This window comes from Bombina bombina, chromosome 5, assembly GCF_027579735.1.
Source record: "Bombina bombina isolate aBomBom1 chromosome 5, aBomBom1.pri, whole genome shotgun sequence".
NCBI classification, from domain to species: Eukaryota; Metazoa; Chordata; class Amphibia; order Anura; family Bombinatoridae; genus Bombina; species Bombina bombina.
In genome coordinates, this window is record NC_069503.1 from 784,065,007 (window position 1) to 784,089,628 (window position 24,622).

The window sequence follows — 24,622 nt, forward strand, 5'->3', positions numbered from 1 at the left end:
TTAAGCTAGCCAATTCATTTGTTTCTGACGCCGTTGTTCATTTAACCAAACTAACGGCTAAGAACCCAGGTTTTGCTATTCAGGCGCGTAGGGCGCTATGGCTTAAATCCTGGTCAGCTGACGTTACTTCAAAGTCTAAGCTTCTCAACATTCCCTTCAAGGGGCAGACCCTATTCGTGCCTGGACTGAAGGAGATCATTTCTGATATTACTGGAGGAAAAGGTCATGCCCTTCCTCAGGATAGGTCTAATAAATTAAGGACCAAACAAACTAATTTTCGTGCCTTTCGAAACTTTAAGACGAACGCGGCATCAGCTTCCTCTAATACAAAACAAGAGGGAAATTTTGCCCAGTCCAAGCCGGTCTGGAGGCCTAACCAGGCCTGGAACAAAGGTAAGCAGGCCAAGAAGCCTGCTGCTGCCTCTAAGACAGCATGAAAGATCAGCCCCCGACCCGGTAACGGATCTAGTAGGGGGCAGACTTTCTCTCTTCGCCCAGGCTTGGGCAAGAGATGTCCAAGATCCCTGGGCGTTGGAAATTGTGTTCCAGGGATATCTTCTGGACTTTAAAGCTTCTTCCCCAAAAGGAAGATTTCCCCTCTCACAATTATCTGCAGACCAGATAACGAGAGAGGCATTCTTACATTGTGTTCAAGACCTCCTAGTTATGGGAGTGATCCACCCAGTTCCAAAAGAGGAACAGGGGCAAGGCTTCTATTAAAATCTCTTTGTGGTTCCCAAGAAAGAGGGAACCTTTAGACCAATCTTAGATCTCAAGATCCTAAACAAATTTCTCAGGGTCCCATCTTTCAAGATGGAGACTATTCGAACCATCCTACCTATGATTCAGGAGGGTCAATACATGACTACCGTGGACTTAAAGGATGCTTATCTTCACATTCCGATACACAAAGATCATCATCTGTTTCTCAGGTTCGCCTTCCTAGACAGGCATTACCAGTTTGTGGCTCTTCCCTTTGGGTTAGCTACGGCACCAAGAATCTTTACGAAGGTTCTGGGGTCACTTCTGGATACGGACATTGTTCTGGCATTCCTGAGGTCTCATGGGTGGAAAGTGAACGAAAAAAGAGTTCTCTATCCCCTCTCACAAGAGTTTCCTTCCTGGGAACTCTGATAGATTCTATAGAAATTAGGATTTACCTGACAGAGGACAGGTTGTCAAAACTTCTAAATTCCTGCCGTGTTCTTTATTATACTTCTCGCCCTTCGGTGGCTCAGTGTATGGAAGTAATCGGCTTAATAGTAGCGGCAATGGACATAGTTCCGTTTGCCCGCCTACATCTCAGACCGCTGCAACTCTGCATGCTCAGTCAGTGGCATGGGGATTACACAGATTTGTCCCCTCTACTAAATCTGGATCAAGAGACCAGGGATTCTCTTCTCTGGTGGCTATCTCGGGTCCATCTGTCCAAAGGTATGACCTTCCGCAGGCCAGATTGGACAATAGTAACAACAGATGCCAGCCTTCTGGGCTGGGGTGCAGTCTGGAACTCTCTGAAGGCTCAGGGGTCGTGGACTCAGGAGGAGGCACTCCTTCCAATAAACATTCTGGAACTAAGAGCGATATTCAATGCTCTTCAGGCTTGGCCTCAGCTAGCGGCAGTGAGGTTCATCAGATTTCAGTCGGACAACATCACGACTGTAGCTTACATCAACCATCAAGGGGGAACAAGGAGTTCCCTAGCGATGTTGGAGGTTTCAAAGATAATTCGATGGGCAGAGATTCACTCTTGCCATCTATCAGCTATCCATATCCCAGGAGTAGAGAACTGGGAGGCAGATTTCTCTTGTTAAGTGTATCCAGTCCACGGATCATCCATTACTTATGGAATATATTCTCCTTCCCAACAGGAAGCTGCAAGAGTCCACCCACAGCAAAGCTGCTATATAGCTCCTCCCCTAACTGCCATATTCAGTCATTCTCTTGCAAGCCTCAACATAGATAGGAGGTTGTGAGAGTCTGTGGTGCTTTCTACTTAGTTTATTCTTCAATCAAAAGTTTGTTATTTTTAAATGGCACCGGAGTGTGCTGTTTATCTCAGGCAGTATTTGGAAGAAGAATCTGCCTGCGTTTTTCTATGATCTTAGCAGACGTAACTAAGATCCATTTGCTGTTCTCACACATTCTGAGGAGTGAGGTACTTCAGAGGGTTAATGGCGCGCAGGTTTTCCTGCAGATAAGGTATGTGCAGTAAAATATTTTTCTAGGAATGGAATTGACTAAGAAAATACTGCTGATACCGAAGTAATGTAAGTAAAGCTTTAAATGCAGTGATAGCGACTGGTATCAGGCTTATTAATAGAGATACATACTCTTGTAAAAATGTGTTTTAAAACGTTTGCTGGCATGTTTAATCGTTTTTTAACATATGTTTGGTGATAAAACTTATTGGGGCCTAAGTTTTTTCCACATGGCTGGCTTAAATTTTGCATAGAAACAGTTTCCTGAGGCTTTCCACTGTTATAGTATAAAAGTTACAGTTGGTGCAGTTAAAATTACAAACAGTGACATTCAGCTTCCCTCAGCAGTCCCCTGCATGCTATAGGACATCTCTGAAGGGCTCAAAAGGGCTTCAAAAGTAGGAGCTGTTATGACTGTTTAAAACATATTTTTCGTTTTGTTAATCTGTTTTTTGTATTAAGGGGTTAATCATCCATTTGCAAGTGGGTGCAATGCTCTGCTAACTTGTTACATACACTGTAAAAATTTTGTTAGTTTAACTGCCTTTTTTCACTGTTATTTCAAATTTTGGGAAAATTTGTTTCTCTTAAAGGCACAGTAATGTTTTATATATTTGCTTGTTAACTTGATTTAAAGTGTTTTCCAAGCTTACTAGTCTCATTATTAGTCTGTTCTAACATGTCTGACATAGAGGAAGCTCTGTGTTCATTATGTTTTAAAGCCATGGTGGAACCCCATCTTAGAATGTGTACCAGATGTACTGATTTCATGTTAAACAATAAAGATCATTTTTTGTCTTTAAAAACATTATCACCAGAGGATTCTGTCGTGGGGGTAGTTATGCCGACTAACTCTCCCCACGTGTCAGACCTTTTGACTCCCGCTTTAGGGACTCACGCTCAAATGGCGCCAAGTACATCAAGGGCACCCATAGCGTTTCTTTACCAGGGGATTCTGTCGAGGGGAAAGTTATGCCGACTAACTCTCCCCACGTGTCAGACCCTTCGACTCCCGCTTCAGGGACTCACGCTCAAATGGCGCCAAGTACATCAAGGGCGCCCATAGCGTTTATTTTACAAGACATGGCAAAGGTGGTGAATAATATTCTGGCAGCAGTATTAGTCAGACTACCTGAAATTAAAGGAAAGCAGTTAGCTCTGGGGGTAGATACAGAGCATACAGACGCTTTAAGAACCATGTATGATACTACCTCACAATATGCTTAGTCTGTGGGTGATTTTTTTTTTTTTTTTTTGACTCAGGGAAGATGATTTAACCTGATTCTGATATTTCTACATTTAAAATTTATGCTTGAGAACCTCCACTTGTTGCTCAGGGAGGCCTTGGCTGCTCTGAATGAATGTGTACAATCGCAGGGCCAGAGAAATTGTGTAGACTGGATAAATAATATGCAGTGCCGGTGTGTACTGATGTTTTTCCAATACCTAAAGAGGTTTACTAAAAAATTTTTTAATAAGGAATGGGATAGACCAGGTGTGCCGTTCTCTTCCCCTCCTATTTTTTAGAAGAATGTTTTCTAATAGTTACCACCACACGGGACTTCTGGCAGACAGTTCCTAAGGTGGAGAGAAGAGTTTCTACTCTAGCTAAGCGTACCACTACCTCTGACGAGGACAGTTGTGCTTTTTAGATCCAATGGATAAAAAAATGTTTATTCAACAGGGTTTTATCCTGCAGCCCCTTGCATACATTGCTTCTGTCACTGCTGCTGCGGCGTTCTGGGTTGAGTCTCTTGATGAGGCTTTACAGTTAAGCGACTCCATTGGATGAATATATTTGACAAGCTTATGCTAGCCAATTCCTTTGTTTTCTGATGCCTTGTTCATTTGACTAGACTAAAGGCTAAGAATTCTGTTTTTTACTATACTGGCGCGCAGAGCGCTATGGCTTATATCATGGTCAGCTGTCGTGACTTTAATAAATAAGCTACTTAACTTCCCTTCAAGGGGCAGACCCTATTCGGGTCTGGTTTGAAGGAGATTATTGCTTATATCACTGGAGGAAAAGGTCATGCCCTTCCTCAGGATAGGTCTAAATCAAGGGCAAAAAAAAAAAAAAGTCTAATTTTCGTACCTTTTAAAAACTTCAGGGCAGGTGTGGCATCCTCTTCCTCTAAGGCAAAACAAGAGGGAATTTTTGCTCAGTCCAAGGCGGTCTGGAGACAATTGGACCTGGAACAAAGATAAGCAGGCCAAGGAGCCTGCTGCTGCCTCTAAGGCAGCATGAAGGAACGGACCCCTATCCGGTAACGGATCCTATAGGGGGCAGACTTTCATTCTTTGCCCAGGCGTGGGCAAGAGATGCCCAGGATCCCTAGGCATTGGAATTTATATCCCAGAGATATCTTCTGGATTTCAAAGATTCCCCCCCAAAAAAAGGGGAGATTTCGCCTTTCACAATTATCTGCAAACCAGATAAAGAAGGAGGCATTCTTACATTGTGTACGAGATCCATCCAGTTCCAAGAGAGGAACAGGGACAGAGTTTTTACTCAAATCTGTTTGTGGTTCCCAAGGAGAGGGAACCTTCAGACCTATTTTGGATCTAAAGATCTTAAACAAATTCCTCAGAATTCCGTCATTTAAGATGGAAACTATTCGTACCATCTTAACTATGATCCAGGAGAGTCAATAGAGGACTACAATGGATTTGAAGGATGCTTATCCTCACATTGTGATGCATAAAGATCACCATCGTTTTTCAGGTTTGCCTTTCTAGACAGGCATTACCAGTTTGTAGCTCTTTCCTTTGGGATATCTACAGCCCCAAGAATCTTTATGGAGGTTCTGGGGTCGCTTTGGCGGTCCTTAGACCGCGGGGCATAGAAGTGGCCCCTTATTTAGACGACATCCTGATACAGGCGTCAAACATCCAAATTGCCCAGTCTCATACGGACGTAGTACTGGCATTTCTGAGATCACATGGGTGGAAAGTGAACAAGGAAAGAGTTCTCTATCCCCAATCTCAAGGGTTTCCCTCCTAGGGACTCTGATAGATTCTGTAGAAATGAAAATTTACCTGACGGAGTCCAGGTTGTCAAAGTTTCTAAATTTCTGCCGTGTTTTTTTCATCCCATCCGCGCCCTTCGGTGGCTCAGTACATGAATGAAATCGGCTTAATGGTAGCGGCAAGGGACATAGTACCGTTTGCACGTCTACATTTCAGACCGCTGCAACTATGCATGCTCAGTCAGAGGAACGGGGATTACACAGATTTGTCCCCCTGTTAAACCTGGACCAAGAGACCAGAGATTCTCTTCTCTGGTGACTATGTCGGGTCCATCTGTCCAAGGGTATGACCTTCCGCAGGTCAGATGGGACAATTGTTACAATAGATTTTAGGTTGGGATGCAGTCTGGAACTCCCTGAAGGCTCAGGGATAGTGGACTTAGGAGGAGACCCTCCTTCTAATAAATATTCTGGAACTGGGAGTGATATTCCATGCTCTTCAGACTTGGCCTCAGTTAGCAACTCTGAGGTACATCATACTCAGTCGGACAATATACACGACTGTGGCTTACATCAGCCATCAAGGGGGAACAGAAGTTCCCTAGCGATGTTAGAAGTCTTACAATAATTCACTGGACAGAGACTCACTCTTGTCTATCAGCTATCCATATCCCAGGTGTTGAGAACTGGGAGGTGGATTTTCTAAGTCGTCAGACTTTTCTTCCGGGGGAGTGGGATTTCCTCCGGAGGTCAAGACCAAGCAGGAGAGGGCTTTGGTGTTTTTGACAGCGCCTGCGTAGCCACGCAGGACCTGGTATGCAGATCTGGTGGACATGTCATCCTTTCCATCACGGTCTCTGCTTCAGAGACAGGTCCCTCTACCTCAGGGTCCTTTCAACCATCTAAATAGAATCAATCTGAGATGGACTGCCTGGAGACTGAACGCTTGATGTTATCAAAGCATGGCTTCTCCGAGTCAGTCATTGATACCTTAATACAGACATGAAAGCCTGTCTTTTGGAAAATTGAACATAGATATGGTGTAAATATCTGATTGTTATGAATCCAAGGGTTACTCATGGAGTAAAGTCTGGATTCCCAGGATATTATCTTTTCTCCAAGATGTTTTTGAGAAAAGGGTTGTCAGCTAATTCCTTAAAAGGGGACAGATTTTTACTCTGTCTATTTTTTTGCACAAGCGTCTGGCAGGTATTCTAGACGTTCAGGCATTTGGTCAGGCTTTGGTTAGATCCAAGCCTGTGTTTAAAACTGTTGCTCCGCCATGGAGCTTAAACCTGATTCTTAAGGTTCTTCAAGAAGTTCCGTTTGAACCTTTTTTGTTCCATAGATATCAATCTTTATCTTGGAAAGTTCCTTTTGGGTAGCTAATTCCTCGACTCGTAGAGTCTCCAAGTTATCTGTGTTACAATGTGATTCTCCTTATCTGGTCCTTCGTACGGATAAGGTAGTCCTGCGTACCAACCTGGGTTTTTTCCTAAGGTGGTATCTAACAAGTACATCACTCAAGAGATAGTTGTTCCATGCTTGTATCCTAATCCTTCCTCAAAGAAGGAACGTCTATTACACAATATTGGACGTGGTTTGTGCTTTAAAGTTTTACTTACAAGCTACTACAGTTTTCATCAAACGTTCACCTTGTTTGTTGTCTATTCTGGACAGAGGAGAGGTCAAAAGACTTCAACAGCCTCTCTGTCTTTTTGGTTAAAAAGCATAATTCATTTAGCTTATGAGACTGCTGGACAGCAGCCTCCTGAAGGGATTACAGCTCATTCTACTAGAGCTGTGGTTTTCACTTGGGCCTTTTTTAAATGTGGCTTCTTTTGAACAGATTTACAAGACGGAGTCTTGGTCTGCGCTTCATACTTTTCAAATTTAACAAATTTGATACCTTGCTTCTTCGGAGGCTATTTTTGGGAGAAAGGGTTTTTTACAGGCAGTGGTAACTTCCGTTTAAGTACCTGCCTTGTCCCTCCCATCATCCGTGTACTTTAGCTTTGGTATTGGTATTCCATAAGTAATGGATGATCCGTGGACTGGATACACTTAACAAGAGAAAACATAATTTATGCTTACCTGATAAATTTATTTCTCTTGTAGTGTATCCAGTCCACGGCCCGCCCTGTCACTTTAAGGCAGGTAATTTTTTCATTTGAACTACAGTCACCACTGCACCCTATGGTTTTTCCTTTCTCTGCATGTTTTCGGTCGAATGACTGAATATGGCAGTTAGGGGAGGAGCTATATAGCAGCTTTGCTGTAGGTGGACTCTTGCAGCTTCCTGTTGGGAAGGAGAATATATTCCATAAGTAATGGATGATCCGTGGACTGGATACACTACAAGAGAAATAAATTTATCAGGTAAGCATAAATTATGTTTTTCTAAGTCGACAGACTTTTCATCCGGGGGAGTGGGAGCTCCATCCGGAGGTGTTTGCACAGTTGATTCAACGTTGGGGCAAACCAGAACTGGATCTCATGGCGTCTCGCCAGAATGCCAAGCTTCCTTGTTACAGATCCAGGTCCAGGGATCCCAAGGCAGCGCTGATAGATGCTCTAGCAGCGCTTTGGTCCTTCAACCTGGCTTATGTGTTTCCACCGTTTCCTCTGATCCCTCGTCTGTTTGCCAAGATCAAGCAGGAGAGAGCATCAGTAATTTTGATAGCACCTGCGTGGCCACGCAGGACTTGGTATGCAGATCTGGTGGACATGTCATCCTTTCCACCATGGACTCTGCCTCTGAGACAGGACCTTCTACTTCAGGGTCCTTTCAACCATCCAAATCTAATTTCTCTGCGGCTGACTGCTTGGAGATTGAACGCTTGATTTTATCAAAGTGTGGTTTCTCCGAGTCGGTCATTGATACCTTAATACAGGCACGAAAGCCTGTCACCAGGAAAATCTATCATAAGATATGGTGTAAATATCTTTATTGGTGTGAATCCAACGGTTACTCATGGAGTAAGGTCAGGATTTCTAGGATATTATCTTTTCTCCAAGAAGGATTGGAGAAGGGTTTGTCAGCTAGTTCCTTAAAGGGACAGATTTCTGCTCTGTCTATTCTTTTGCACAAACGTCTGGCTGAGGTTCCAGACATGCAGGCGTTTTGTCAGGCTTTAGTCAGATTCAAGCCTGTGTTTAAACCTGTTGCTCCGCCTTGGAGTTTAAATTTAGTTCTTAAGGTTCTTCCAGGGGTTCCGTTTGAACCTTTGCATTCCATAGATATTAAGCTCTTATCTTGGAAGGTTCTGTTTTTAGTAGCTATTTCCTCGGCTCGAAGAGTTTCAGAGTTATCTGCTTTACAATGTGATTCCCCTTATCTCATTTTTCATGCAGATAAGGTAGTGTTACGTACCAAACCTGGTTTTCTACCTAAGGTGGTATCTAATAAAAATATCAATCAGGAGATTGTTGTACCGTCACTGTGTCCTAATCCTACTTCAAAGAAGGAACGTCTTTTACACAATCTTGACGTGGTTCGTGCTTTAAAGTTTTATTTACAAGCTACTAAAGATTTTCGTCAAACATCTGCATTGTTTGTTGTCTACTCTGGACAGAGGAGAGGCCAAAAGGCTTCGGCAACCTCTCTTTCTTTTTGGCTAAGGAGTATAATACGCTTAGCTTATGAGACTGCTGGCTCATTCTACTAGAGCGGTAGCTTCCACATGGGCTTTTAAAAATGAGGCTTCTGTTGAACAGATTTGTAAAGCGGCGACTTGGTCTTCGCTTCATACTTTTTAAAAATTCTATAAATTTGATACTTTTGCTTCTTCGGAGGCTATTTTGGGGAGAAAGGTCTTGCAGGCAGTGGTGCCTTCCGTTTAAGCGCCTGCCTTGTCCCTCCCTTCATCCGTGTCCTATAGCTTTGGTATTGGTATCCCACAAGTAATGGATGATCAGTGGACTGGATACACCTTACAAGAGAAAACAAAATTTATGCTTACCTGATAAATGTATTTCTCTTGTGGTGTATCCAGTCCACGGCCCGCCCTGTCATTTTAAGGCAGGTGTTTTTTATTTTTAAACTACAGTCACCACTGCACCCTATAGTTTCTCCTTTCTCTTGCTTGTCTTCGGTCGAATGACTGGTAGTGGCAGTTAGGGGAGGAGCTATATAGACAGCTCTGCTCTGGGTGATCCTCTTGCAGCTTCCTGTTGGGAAGGAGAATATCCCACAAGTAATGGATGATCCGTGGACTGGATACACCACAAGAGAAATAAATTTATCAGGTAAGCATAATTTTAGTTTTTTGCTCAAGTTGCTCAGATTTTCAGACTCCTAACCAAGCCCCAACGTTTTATGAGAATACCGTCAGCTACCTTCTCCAGCTTGCTCCTGTTTGTGTAAAGGGTCTTTTCATATGCAAAGGAAGGGGGAGGGGAGAGTGTCTTATTTCCCACTTGCAGTAGGCTTTCCAGCTACCTTTTCAACAGAGGTAAACTGAGAGCTTCTAAGTAAGTTTTTAAACAGTTTTATACTGGATTTTTATATCAGTATCTGTGCATCTTATTCTTTATAGTAGTGTCTATAACATGTAGTTATATGAAAATTAGTATATACTGTCCCTTTAATGCATTAATTTGCTTAACGTTATAATATAATTTAGCTGTTTAAATAGAATTAAATTAAAATATATGTTTTTACCTCAGGCAAAAGTTACTCTGAAGAATCCGTTGACAAAGGGAAAAATACAGGAAGCTTTGTCTTTGCTAAGGAAAAGTAAGTTTTTTAGTGAATTTTAATAGTCATATACAGATACATAATTCTTTACATTCTTGATATTGAGAATTTTTTTTTTTAACATATGAAGTGTCATTTACACATTAAGGGCCAGATTACGAGTGGAGTGCAATATTGCGCTTATGCTTGCCAGTGCAAAAGCCAAGCGCTCACAAGAGATATATTCCGGCAAACCACCTAGCACAGCGAAGGAGGCAAATCGCACAGCGTTAGGCACTAATAGATAAATATATATGTGTATATACACATATTAACACTTAAATATATATGTATATAAACATATATATTTATAGTGAAAACACACTCCCCCATTGACTTCCATGTAATGGCACTTTAGGTGCCAATTTTTTTTATTTTTTCGAACACCCCACAGTCCCTCACTTTAACCCCGTATAACTGCTTTGTGCAGTTTTTTTAAAAAAATGCAGATTCTCATATATTTCTATTTTAATTTATTGTCCTCTTTTTATTTTGGATGTAATTTGGGCAACTTTTTAACTGAGCTTAGCGCAAAGTGAAGCCACAAGCTCGTGGTAGCATTAACCAGACACTTTTAATGGCTGATTATTTACGGGTGCACATTAAGATAGAGCTCCACTTGAAATCTGGCCCTTATATGTTTAGTGCATCTTAAAAGAACAGTGTTGAAGTAAAACTGTTATTTGTATTTATTTCCATCTGATTAACATAACACTGAGACAATGGTTTACAGGATTTTTTTTGGTGCACTAAAATTCCATTAAGATGTCATCAATATTTGTTGTGTGTATAAATTCAGTAATGAAAAAACAATAATCTAATTATGAAAAAACTAAAAATACTCTGCAGTTTTCTGCTCCATACAAAAAAAAACTAGAGCATTCAGGGGTTTTTTTTAAAAAAAATCATACCAAAAATATAGCAAATAATAAAAAAGAATATATAATTCAGGCAAATTTGTTAAGATACATATTAAGCATTTCACATTTTAGTAAATTGTATTGCGCAGATATTGTTTACAAAGCAGTTAAAGTCTAAAGACATTATGATAATTTATTAACTGCTGTATAGGTGTAAAGCAGTGACGTGGGAGTTCTTTCTTATTAGGTTCTTTATGGAATAAGATTGCTGTCAAAAAGGCATATGTATCTGATTCTTTATAATTGTACACAAATGTTGTTGTATGATGCAAATGAGAATAATCACTTTACATATGTTAAGCCATTTTGTATGTTACATGATAAATGTTAAAAATGTTGCCTGAGATGCTGATGTGCTGGGGTTGTCAGACATTTTTCCACATTTAATTGAAAAAAAACAGCAGCTAGTTCCCAGGAGGCAAACGTCCTTTAGCAACATTGGAACTAGCACCTGTTTCTTCCAAAGATATGGTGAGTCCATGGGTTCATCTTAATTACTGTAGGGAATATCACTCCTGGCCAGCAGGAGGAGGCAAAGAGCACCACAGGAAACTGTTAAGTATCACTCCCTTACCCACAACCCCCAGTCATTCTCTTTGCCTTTAGTGCATAGTGGAAGTAAAGTTTAGGTGTCTGAAGAAAAATTGGATTTTCACTACAAGCAAGTTTTTGGGGTATAGCCATATCCCACGTGAGTCTTTGCAGTTGAGCAGTGGTGGCTTTAAAGCAGTTGGAAACTTGCAAAGTGGCACTTGCTGCATTTTCCTAACAGTTGCTGTCCTACTATAGAAACCAAGAGTTGGATACTCTGTTCTTTCTTTTCTTACAGGTCTCTGTGAGGAGTTGTCCTCTCATGCCTTATAACTGTCTACATGCCGGACAGCGGAGCAGGTAAGTGCCTTTCTTCCAGGTGGGGAGATTAATGTGCTTAGGAACTTGAAGAGTGAGATCCTGCTGTTTTGGTTTATGGGACATAGCTAACCCTGTTATAAGGGTTACATGGGGCATGTTGCAGGCACGGTAAGCATGTGGGAGACAATTTTTTTCTCTCTTGGGAGATGTAAGGCTTAATGGATGGTATTTCAGCTAGCTGCAGATTCAGCAACCTTATTCTAAGCAAGCTTTGTTTTGATTGCCTTCTAGCCTCGCAACAGTTTATAGCTGAAAGCGCTGTATGTTGTAGAGACCCTTGCTAAATATTTGCTGTGGAGGAGGTTTATTTTTAAGGATAAATATGGAAGACATTTATCTTTATGATGGACTGTATGTGTGCATTCGATGTATTATGGTAGAGATTGCTGTAACTACGATTTACAACTGAGGAGGATGTTGTGTTCTACGTTTGTCCACCATTGCTATTAGTGTGGAGGGAAGGTACCTGGTATTTTCACTGAATTGTTAAAAGGATTATTTGCAGCACGCGCTTGGATTGTGGCGCACTTCCTCGTTGGCGGGTCACGTGAACCGCTTCTCTGTTCTTGTTGTTAGACTCTTTAGCGAAGTGGCTTGTTATTACATTCTTTTAAGCACACAATCTAACAGGAATCTCTGTAGTTTTTTTCCTGGGTTCCCAATATGTCCCGTAAGTCGTTTGCTCTCTTCTATCATCTGTTACATTACATTTAAAGAGACAGCACATGCGGTTTTTATACCTCAGTGTTTCTGAGGTAGAAGGTTAATTTTTTTGTCTTTTCCTCTGGTTTAGTACTAGACTTGCTAAGAAAAAGCTTCCAGTGCCTTGTTTAAAGCTACAGTACACAGCATATTTACATATGTTCTTTTATTACATGGAAGATTCTTTTGTTTCTCTTGTAAGGTGTATCCAGTCCACGGCTTCATCCATTACTTATGGGATATTCTCCTTCCCAACAGGAAGTTGTAAAGAGGACACCCACAGCAGAGCTGTCTATATAGCTCCTCCCCTAACCCCCACTCCCAGTCATTCTCTTTGCAAGCTCTCGACAAGTAGGAAGTATAAAGAGATATGTGGTGATTTAGTGTAGTTTTCATCTTCAATCAAGAGTTTATTTTAAACGGTACCGGCGTTGTACTGTTTGCTCTCAGGCAGAAATTAGAAGAAGAATTCTGTCTGGAGGATAATGATCTTAGCAGATTGTAACTAAGGTCCATTGCTGTTCTCACACATAACTGAAGAGTATGGGGAAACTTCAGCTGGGGGAATGGCCTGCAGATTGCCTGCTTTAAAGTATGTTCAGTATAATTTTTTCTAGAGAGATGATAAAGTCTAGAAAATGCTGACAGAGCCTTTTTGGAGATGTGGTAAGCTAGATGCAGTGATTTAATAACGACGGGGATCAAGCTTGCAAGGTTGGGTATTACTCATGTTATTTGTGTCTGGTGATAAGGTGATAAAAACGTTTGCTTTTTACACATGAAGATCGTTTTTTTGAGAGTGTTTAAACTTTGTTTTTGGGGTTTAATTATCCACATGGCTTTTCAGAAATTCCTAGGAGTGTTTCTTTAAGGCCCCTCTGACATCGAGTGTGGTGGGAGGGGCCTATTTCGCGCCTCAGTTGCGCAGTTGTTTTCCTTCTAAGACAGCAAGTTTTTCTTGAGGAGTCCTTCTGTGTTTGAGGACCACTAAAGAGGGTTTATTTCAGTCCTGTTCGTCCCATAAGGTCAGGTAGGCACCACAGCACAGCTATGGTGAGGTGTTTAGCGGTTTTATACCGGTGGTAGACGTTTTTTCAATCCGGTTTGGGGGCCAAAGGGTTAATCGTCCATTTGCAAGTGGCTGCAATATTACCTTAGTCTCTTATACAAACTGTAAAAATTTCGAAGAGTTTACTACTTTTTTTCACTGTTTTGCAGTTTAAGTGCTACTTTTTTTCTCTTAAAGGTACAGTACCGGTTTGAGGAAATTGCTATTTTTTACTTTAATAAAGTGTTTTCCAAGCTTGCTTGTGTCTTTGCTAGTCTGTTAAACATGTCTGATGTAGAAGAATCTACCTGTTCAATATGTTTAGATGCCATTGTGGAACCCCCTCTTAGAATGTGTAACACTTGTACTGAACTATCTATAAGTTACAAAGACCATATTGTGGCTTTAAAAAATATATCACCAGAGGATTCTCAGACTATAAGAAGGGAGGTTATGCCTTCTAGCTCTCCCCAGGGGCCAGAACCTGTAATACCCGCACAAATGACACCAGATGCGTCTAGCGCGTCTAATTCTTTTACTTTACGAGACATGGGGGCAGTTATGAGTTCTACTCTCACAGAGGTGTTGTCTAAACTGCCAGGGCTACAAGGAAAGCGAGACAGCTCTGGAGCTAGAACAAATACAGAGCTTTCTGACGCTTTGGTAGATATGTTCGTTATGCCCTCACAATGTTCCGGAGTTGGCGCAAGGGATTTGATATCTGAGGGTGATCTTTCAGATTCAGGGAAGTTATTACTTCAGCCTGACTCTGACATGTCAACATTTAAATTTAAGCTTGAACACCTCCGTTTATTGCTTAGGGAGGTCTTAACAACTCTGGATGACTGTGACCCCATTGTGGTACCAGAGAAATTGTGTAAAATGGGCAAATACTTTGCAGTGCCTGTTTACACTGATGTTTTCCCAGTCCCTAAAAGGTTTTCGGAAATTATAACTAAGGAATGGGATAGGCCAGGTATACCATTCTCTCCCCCTCCTGTGTTTAAAAAGATGTTCCCCATAGCTGACGCCGTGCGGGACTCGTGGCAAACGGTCCCCAAGGTGGAGGGAGCTATTTCTACTTTAGCTAAGCGTACTACTATTCCGATTGAAGATAGTTGTGCTTTCAAAGATCCTATGGATAAAAAATTGGAGGGTCTCCTAAAGAAAATTTTCTTACATCAAGGTTTTCTTCTCCATCCTCTCGCATGCATTGCTCCAGTTACGGCTGCAGCGGCCTTTTGGTTCGAGTCTCTAGAAGAGGCTCTACAAGTGGAGACTCAGTGGGATGAGATTTTAGACAGGATTAAAGCTCTTAAACTTGCTAATTCCTTTATTTCAGATGCTGTGTTTCAGTTCACTAAACTTGCAGCTATAAATTCAGGTTTTGCCATCACGGCGCGTAGGGCGCTATGGCTTAAGTCCTGGTCAGCAGATGTTTCATCAAAATCTAAGCTTCTTAACATTCCCTTCAAGGGTAAGACCCTATTCGGGCCTGATCTGAAGGAGATCATTTCTGATATTACTGGGGGAAAAGGTCATGCCCTTCCCCAGGATAAGTCTAATAAGTTAAGGACCAGACAGACTAATTTTCGCTCCTTTCGGAACTTCAGAAGTGGCGCGGCTTCCGCTTCCCTTAGTACAAAACAAGAGGGAAATTTCGCCCAGTCCAAACCAGTCTGGAGACCTAACCAGGCTTGGAACAAAGGGAAACAGGCTAAAAAGCCAGCCACTGTCTCTAAGACAGCATGAAGGAGTAGCCCCTGATCCGGGACCGGATCTATTGGGGGGGCAGACTTTCTCTCTTCGCCCAGGCTTGGGTAAGAGACTTCAGGATCCCTGTGCAGTGGAAATCGTTTCCCAGGGATATCTTCTCGAATTCAAGGGTTCATCTCCAAAGGGGAGATTTCATCTCTCTCAACTATCTGCAGATAAAGAGAGAGGCATTCTTACATTGCGTCCAGGATCTACTAGTTATGGGAGTGATCCACCCAGTTCAATGGGAGGAACAGGGGCAGGGTTTCTATTCAAATCTATAGTTCCCAAAAAAGAGGGAACTTTCAGACCAATCTTGGATCTCAAGATCCTAAACAAATTCCTCAGGGTCCCATCCTTCAAGATGGAGACAATCCGAACCATTCTTCCTATGATCCAGGAGGGTCAATATATGACTACCGTGGACTTAAAGGATGCTTATCTGCACATTCTGATTCACAAAAATCATCATCAGTTCCTCAGGTTCACCTTCTTAGACAGGCATTACCAGTTTGTGGCTCTTCCCTTCGGGTTAGCCACGGCGCCAATAATCTTTACGAAGGTTCTACGGTCCCTTCTGGCCGTTCTAAGGCCGCGGGGCATAGCAGTGGCTCCTTACCTAGACGACATCTTGATCCAGGCATCGACTCTTCAAGTCGCCAAGTCCCATACGGACATTGTTCTGGCCTTCTTGAGGTCTCACGGGTGGAAGGTGAACAGAGAAAAGAGTTCTCTCTCCCCTCTCACAAGAGTTTCCTTCCTAGGAACTCTGATAGATTCAGTAGAAATGAAAATATTTCTGACAGAGGTCAGGATATCAAAGCTGCTAACTTCCTGCCGTGCTCTTCATTCCATTTCGGTCGGTGGCTCAGTGTATGGAAGTAATCGGCCTAATGGTAGCGGCAATGGACATAGTTCCGTTTGCCCGCCTACATCTCAGACCACTTCAACTTTGCATGCTCAATCAATGGAATGGGGACTACACAGATTTGTCTCCTCTGTTAAATCTGGATCAAGCAACCAGGGATTCTCTTCTCTGGTGGTTATCTCGGGTCCATCTGTCCAGGGGAATGAGCTTCCGCAGGCCAGAGTGGACTATAGTGACAACAGATGCCAGCCTTCTGGGCTGGGGCGCGGTCTGGAACTCCCTGAAAGCTCAGGGTTCGTGGACTCAGGAGGAGGCCCTCCTCCCGATAAACATTCTGGAACTAAGAGCGATATTCAATGCTCTTCAGGCATGGCCTCAACTGGCTGCGGTCAGGTTCATCAGATTTCAGTCAGACAACATCACGACTGTAGCCTATATCAACCATCAGGGGGGAACAAGGAGTCCCCTGGCAATGATGGAGGTTTCCAAGATATTTCTATGGGCAGAGTCTCACTCTTGCCATCTCTCAGCTATCCATATCCCAGGAGTAGAGAACTGGGAGGCGGATTTTCTAAGTCGGCAGACTTTTCACCCGGGGGAATGGGAGCTTCACCCGGAGGTATTTGCCGAACTGATTCATCTATGGGGCAGACCGGAGCTGGATCTGATGGCGTCCCGTCAGAATGCCAAGCTTCCTCGTTACGGGTCCAGGTCAAGGGATCCTCGGGCAGTGCTAGTAGATGCCCTAGCAGTGCCCTGGTCCTTCAGCTTGGCTTATGTGTTTCCACCGTTTCCTCTTCTCCCGCGTCTGATTGCCAGAATCAAGCAGGAGAAAGCTTTGGTGATCTTAATTGCTCCTGCGTGGCCTCGCAGGACTTGGTATGCAGATCTGGTGGACATGTCATCCTGCCTACCATGGCCTCTGCCATTGAGGCAGGACCTTCTGATCCAGGGTCCATTCAAACACTCAAATCTAACTTCTCTACGCCTGACTGCGTGGAGATTGAACGCTTGATCTTATCAAAGCGTGGTTTTTCTGAGTCTGTTATTGATACCTTGATCCAGACTAGGAAGCCTGTCACCAGGAAGATCTATCACAAGATATGGCGTAAATATCTTCATTGGTGTGATTCTAAGGGTTTCTCATGGAGTAGGGTCAAAATTCCTAGGATTCTATCTTTTCTCCAAGAAGGATTGGAAAAAGGATTATCAGCTAGTTCTTTAAAAGGACAGATATCTGCTCTGTCTATTCTCTTTCACAAGCATCTGGCAGATGTTCCAGACGTTCAGGCGTTTTGTCAGGCTTTAGTCAGAATCAAGCCGGTATTTAAACCAGTTGCTCCGCCATGGAGTTTAAATTTAGTTCTTAGAGTTCTTCAAGTGGTTCCGTTTGAACCTATGCATTCATTAGATATTAAACTTTTATCTTGGAAAGTTGTGTTTCTTGTTGCTATCTCTTCAGCCCGAAGAGTTTCAGAGTTATCTGCTCTGCAGTGTGATTAACCCTATCTGATTTTCCATGCGTATAAGGTGATGTTACGTACCAAGCCAGGTTTTCTTCCTAAGGTTGTTTCCAATAGAAATATCAATCAGGAAATTGTTGTTCCTTCTCAGTGTCCGAATCCTTCTTCCAAGAAGGAACGGTTGTTGCACAATCTGGATGTGGTTCGTGCTTTAAAGTTCTACTTACAAGCAACTAAGGATTTTCGTCAAACATCTGCCTTGTTTGTTGTTTACTCTGGAAAGAGGAGAGGCCACAAGGCTTCGGCAACTTCTTTTTCTTTTTGGCTGAGAAGCATAATCCGTTTATCTTATGAGACTGCTGGCCAGCAGCCTCCTGAAAGGATTACAGCTCACTCTGCTAGAGCTGTGGCTTCCACATGGGCATTTAAAAATGAGGCTTCTGTTGAACAGATTTGCAAGGCGGCCACTTGGTCTTCGCTTCATACTTTTTCTAAATTTTACAAATTTGATACTTTTGCTTCCTCGGAGGCTATTTTTGGGAGAAAGGTCCTACAGGCAGTGGTGCCTTCTGTTTAAGTTCCTGCCTTTTCCCTCCCTTCATCCGTGTCCTAAAGCTTTGGTATTGGTATCCCACAAGTAATGGATGAACCCGTGGACTGGATACACCTTACAAGAGAAAACAAAATTTATGCTTACCTGATAAATTTCTTTCTCTTGTGGTGTATCCAGTCCACGGCCCGCCCTGTCACTTTACGTCAGGTGTTTTTATTTTTTAAAACTTCAGTCACCACTACACCCTATAGTTTCTCCTTTTTCTTACTTGCCTTTGGTCGAATGACTGGAGGTGGGGGTTAGGGGAGGAGCTTATATAGACAGCTCTGCTGTGGGTGTCCTCTTTGCAACTTCCTGTTGGGAAGGAGAATATCCCACAAGTAATGGATGAGCCCGTGGACTGGATACACCACAAGAGAAAGAAATTTATCAGGTAAGCATAAATTTAGTTTTTTCATGTTATGTATTGAAACTCAAATTGTTTGTTTTTGCAATTTGGTGCTGTTTGCTTAGTTTGTACTTTCTCAGGTTGAGATTGTTTATTTCTGCTGAACCCAATGTCTCCTAGGATGATGCTGTTCAGACTATGCCACAGCCTTCTCCTTATGCGTCCCAAGCCACAATGGCATCACATGCAGTGCCCTGCGGTTCCTTGTAATCTCTTGGAGGAGTTATGCACAGGTACCTTTTGCTGTATCTGCGGCATTATCTGCCTTTCCTATGCCAAAAAGGGAAAACATATGAGGGAAATTTGAAATTCGGATAATAAGGTTTCTGTTCCACCTTCTGTTACTCAGGTCCCTCACAAGTCTGCTGAGGTGGTTACTTCGGTAATCTCTGAGGGTGATTTGGACAGTAGAATTCCTTTATCTGATGCTGAAGTAGTAACCTTCAGATTTAAGCCTGAACACCTTTGTGTCTTGTTATAGGCGATTTTGGCTAGTTTGAACGACCTCGATACGCCTGTCGTTGTCAATCCTTTAGAATCTAGTAAACTTTTTAAATGCTAAGATTCCCTGTGGAATTTTTTCCTGTTCCAGACCGTGCTCTGGGTTTTTCACGAAAGTGGGAGTAGTAAGGGATTCCTTTTTCTCTCTACTGTCTTTATTAGATGTTTCCTGTCGTGGTCTCCGTTAAATATCTTGTTGCACAGTGCCTAGGTAGTAGGGACTATTTCTGCTCTGGCTGTAAAGAACTTTGAGCCCTATGGAGAATAGCTTCTCTGTTAAGAAGACGTTCGCTTCTGATGTCAGCTAGCCTTCTAAAGCAAAGTTTTAATATGTGGCGTAGTGGATAGTTCCACCGCTCCAGAAACAGTAGGTTGTGGGTTTGAACCCAGGCAAAGCTTCCGCTTTTGGGCCACTGTGTCAAGTGCGAAGCCTTATTGGTGCTTCACCTTGTCTGTTTCCTTTTTGGTAGGGACTCCTTTGCAGGAGATGCAGATCAGATTAAGACTCTTACACTAGCCAATTTTTTTTCTGTTGCTACATGTAAGCCTTTAAGCAAGGAGCCATGGTATCTGGTTTTGCGGTGCTAGCCTGCGGGGTGTTGGGGCTTTTGGCTTGGTTGGTGGTTTTTCCTCTGAGTCCAGGTTTTCTGACACTTTCTTACAAGGGTAAGATTTTGTCTGGTTCTGATCTAATAGAAATATTTTTTGATATTCCAGGTGGAACAGGGTCTTTTCCAACACAAGTCAGATGATTTATCCAATCCGGGATTGGACCAAGTGGGGGGTTGAATCCCTCGGTTTGTCTTCAAACTTCGATACGAGATTTCCTAGATAGGCGGTGGACATAGTATCTCAGGGTTTCTTCATAGAATCTTTCTTCCTCCCAGAGGCAGATTCCTTTGGAAGTCCCGGTTCCCATTAGGGAACAGGGTCTAGGATTCTATTCATCCCTGTTTGTGGTTCCCGATAAGGAGAGAATTTTTCTTCCTTAAAGTAGACCTAAAGTGTCGCAGCTAGTTTTCTCAGGATACCGTCCTTCAAAATGGTAACCAGTAGTTCCATTCTTCCTAATGGTTCAGGAGGGTCAAGCTAATGTAGCCTGGTGGTTATCTCTATGGCTTTGCAACTCGAAGGTTGATGGTTCAATTCCAGCTGCTAATGAATTCCTTTGTTTCAGCTGTAAGGGTAGTTTTCTTAGGGACCATATTAGTTTTCCCTATCTATGTAAAATTTTTGGTCAGATCGTAAATCAAGGATTATCTTGTATTACCTCTATCTGCAGTCTATTGTTTGGGCCCCTCTGGGGCTCAATGTATGCAATCATCATTTTGCTAGATTCCATCTGAGAGTTTGCTGCTATGCATACTCAGATAGTGGAACAGGGGCAATGTGGTTCTGTCTCTGAGGATGGATCTAGATCTGTCGTCATGAGACTCTTCCCTGTGGTGGTTTTCTCAGGAACTCTGTTTCAGGGCAAATGCTTCCGAAGACCTTCCTAAATAATAGTGCATACGGATGCCAGTCTGTTAGGTTGGTTACTATGGACTGGGAGGAGTCTGCACTCCCCATTTTGGAATTGAGAGTGATCTTAAATGCTCTCATGGCTTGGACTCTGGTTCTTAGCCCAGTTTTTTTTTTTCAGGTTTTAGTTACCCTAGAAATCCGGTGTAATTTAATCCCGGCAGGGCCGACTCCGCCCTTCATTCTTCCGAGGTCGATAAAATGAGCAACATTGTATTTCATTTCATTGCGTTTCATCATACGCCTGGGTGGAACCTGGAGTTCCTTAGCCATGATTGGCGTATATTGCTCAGTGGGCGGACGCTCATCTTTGTTGTCTATCCACTATTTGCATTTCAGTATTAGATACCGGAAACTGACTTCTTGAGGAGCCAGACTTTCTTTCCGGGGAGGGGACGCTTTTCCCGGAGGTTTCTTAACTTTAACCCTCAAATGGGGGGTGCTGGAGTTGGTATGGCAGTACGCCAAACTTCCTAGTTCATTTAAAAGTCAAGAATTCAGCAGGCTGCTCTGTTTGAATTCCTGGTGGCTCTTTGGGATTTCAGTCTGACATCCCTGTTTTCTCCATAGTGTCTCAGGATCTGGTAGACAACCTAACAAGAGATGTATTTCTTCCTCCTTGGTGGTTGTTTCTGAGGAAGGACATTCTAATTCGGGTTCCATTCTTTCCTCCAGCTTTCGTTTCTCTGAATCTTTCCGCTTGAAGATTGAACGTCTAGTTCTGTCTAATTGTGGTTTTTCGGAGTCGGTCATTTAGACCATGATTCAAGCTCGCAAGTCTGTTACTATAAAGATTTAGCTTAAGATATGGCAGAGGCTACTCCTTTAGTAGGGTCAGGATTCCTAGGATTATCCTTTCTCTATGAAGGTTTGGAGAAGAGTTTTTCAGTCAGTATCCTGAAGGAATTTATGCGTCTGGCGAAAGTGCCAGATGTGCAATCTTTTTGTCAGGCCTTGGTTAGAAACAGGCCTGTGTTTAAGTTTGTTGCTCCTCCTTGGAGCCTTTACCTTGCTCTTAAAGTTTTGCAGCAGGCTCTGTTTGAGCCATTGCATTCCATAGATATTAAATTGTTTTCTTGGAAGTTTTTGTTCCTTACTGCTATCTCTTCTGCTCGAGAGTCTCGGAACTTTCAGCTTTGCAGTATGATTCGCCTTATTTTATTTTTCATGCTGATAAGGTGATTCTTCATACTTCATTAGGTTTCATTCCTACAGTTGTTTTGGGTAGGAATTTTATTCAGGAATTTGATGTTTCTTCACTTGTCCTAATCCTCCGTCTCATGAGGATTGTTTGTTGCATGACTTAAATGTTGTGGTTTTGATTTCTTTTTTCAGGCAACTAAGGAATTTCGCTAGACTTCTGCCCTGTTTGTCTGTTTCTCTGGTAAACGTAAGGGTCAGAAAGCTTCTACAACTTCTCTCTCTCTCTCTCTGGTGGATAATTATTTTCTGTTTGACTTACCAGACTGTTGGTCTGCAGCTTCCTGAGAGAATTAAGGCTCATTCCACGAGAGCGGTTCCCTCTTCTTGGGCTTTAAAAAAAAAAAAAGAAGCTTCTGTGGAACAGATTTGCAAAGTTGCATACTTTTTCAAAATTTTCCTTGTGCCTCAGCTGAGATTTCTTTTGGGAGAAAGGTTCTTCAAGCGGTGGTGCCTTCTGTTTAGGTTTACCTGTCTTTCTCTCCCTTATCAACTGTTTCCTCTAGCTTGGGTATTGGTTCCCAACAGTAATTTAGATGAACCCGTGGACTCACCATATCTTTGGAAGAAACATACTTTATGCTTACCTGATAAATGTATTTCTTTCATGTAATTAGCAAGAGTCCATGAGCTAGTGACGTATGGGATATACATTCCTACCAGGAGGGGCAAAGTTTCCCAAACCTCAAAATGCCTATAAATACACCCCTCACCACACCCACAAATCAGTTTTACAAACTTTGCCTCCTATGGAGGTGGTGAAGTAAGTTTGTGCTAGATTCTACGCTGATATGCGCTCCGCAGCAGGTTGGAGCCCGGTTTTCCTCTCAGCGTGCAGTGAATGTCAGAGGGATGTGAGGAGAGTATTGCCTGTTTGAATTCAATGATCTCCTTCTACGGGGTCTATTTCATGGGTTCTCTGTTATCGGTCGTAGAGATTCATCTCTTACCTCCCTTTTCAGATCGACGATATACTCTTATATTTATACCATTACCTCTGCTGATTTTCGTTTCAGTACTGGTTTGGCTTTCTACAACATGTAGATGAGTGTCTTGGGGTAAGTAAGTCTTATTTTCTGTGACACTCTAAAGCTATGGTTGGGCACTTTTTTATAAAGTTCTAAATATATGTATTCAAACATTTATTTGCCTTGACTCAGGATGTTCAACATTTCCTTATTTCAGACAGTCGGTTTCATATTTGGGATAATGCATTTGAATATATCATTTTTATCTTACCTTAAAATTTGACTTTTTCCTTGTGGGCTGTTAGGCTCGCGGGGGCTGAAAATGCTTCATTTTATTGCGTCATTCTTGGCGCGGACTTTCTTGGCGCAAAATTTTTTTTCTATTTCCGGCGTCATACGTGTCGCCGGAAGTTGCATCATTTTTGACTTTTTTGCGCCAAAAATGTCGGCGTTCCGGATGTGGCGTCATTTTTGGCGCTAATAGCATTTAGGCGCAAATAATGTGGGCATCAATTTTGTCTCCACTTATTTAAGTCTCATTATTTGTTGCTTCTGGTTGCTAGAAGCTTGTTCACTGGCATTTTTTCCCATTCCTGAAACTGTCATTTAAGGAATTTGATAAATTTTGCTTTATATGTTGTTTTTTCTATTACATATTGCAAGATGTCCCACGTTGCAACTGAGTCAGAAGATACTACTGGAAAATCGCTGCCTGGTGCTGGAACTACCAAAGCTAAGTGTATCTGCTGTAAACTTTTGGTAGTTGTTCCTCCAGCTGTTGTTTGTATTAAATGTCATGACAAACTTGTTAATGCAGAAAATATTTCCTTTAGTAAAGTACCATTACCTGTTGCAGTTCCATCAACATCTAATGTTCAGAGTGTTCCTGATAACATAAGAGATTTTGTTTCTGAATCCATTAAGAAGGCTATGTCTGTTATTCCTCCTTCTGGTAAACATAAAAAGTCTTTTAAAACTTCTCTTTATACAGATGAATTTTTAAATGAACATCATCATTCTGATTCTAATGATTCTTCTGATACAGAGGATTCTGTCTCAGAGGTTGATGCTGATAAATCGTCATATTTATTTAAAATGGAATTTATCCGTTCTTTACTTAAAGAAGTCCTAATTGCATTAGAAATTGAGGATTCTGGTCCTCTTGATACTAAATCTAAACGTTTAGACAAGGTCTTTAGATCTCCTGTGGTTATTCCAGAAGTTTTTCCTGTTCCTGGTGCTATTTCTGAAGTAATTTCCAGAGACTGGAATAATTTGGGTAATTCATTTACTCCTTCTAAACGTTTTAAGCAATTATATCCTGTACCGTCCGACAGATTAGAGTTTTGGGACAAAATCCCTAAAGTTGATGGGGCTATTTCTACCCTTGCTAAACGTACTACTATTCCTACGGCAGATGGTACTTCCTTTAAGGATCCTTTAGATAGGAAAATTGAATCCTTTCTAAGAAAAGCTTATCTGTGTTCAGGTAATCTTCTTAGACCTGCTATATCATTGGCTGATGTTGCTGCAGCTTCAACTTTTTGGTTGGAAACTTTAGCGCAACAAGTAACAGATCATGATTCTCATAATATTATTATTCTTCTTCAACATGCTAATAATTTTATCTGTGATGCCATTTTTGATATTATCAGAGTTGATGTCAGGTTTATGTCTCTAGCTATTTTAGCTAGAAGAGCTTTATGGCTTAAAACTTGGAATGCTGATATGTCTTCTAAATCGACTCTACTTTCCCTTTCTTTCCAGGGTAATAAATTATTTGGTTCTCAGTTGGATTCTATTATCTCAACTGTTACTGGTGGGAAAGGAACTTTTTTACCACAGGATAAAAAAT

At 42.0% G+C, this 24,622-nt stretch overlaps 1 protein-coding gene across 1 annotated transcript in view; it reads left to right on the top strand.

The window, feature by feature from the left end:
- Nucleotides 1-24,622, top strand: part of RTTN (rotatin) — a 1,186,344-nt gene that overhangs the window by 1,150,608 nt on the left and 11,114 nt on the right. Inside the window, exon 49 of the mRNA XM_053714873.1 lies at nucleotides 9,839-9,908. Within this exon, the coding sequence (XP_053570848.1) occupies nucleotides 9,839-9,908 (70 nt within the window). The remainder of the gene's footprint in view (nucleotides 1-9,838; nucleotides 9,909-24,622) is intronic.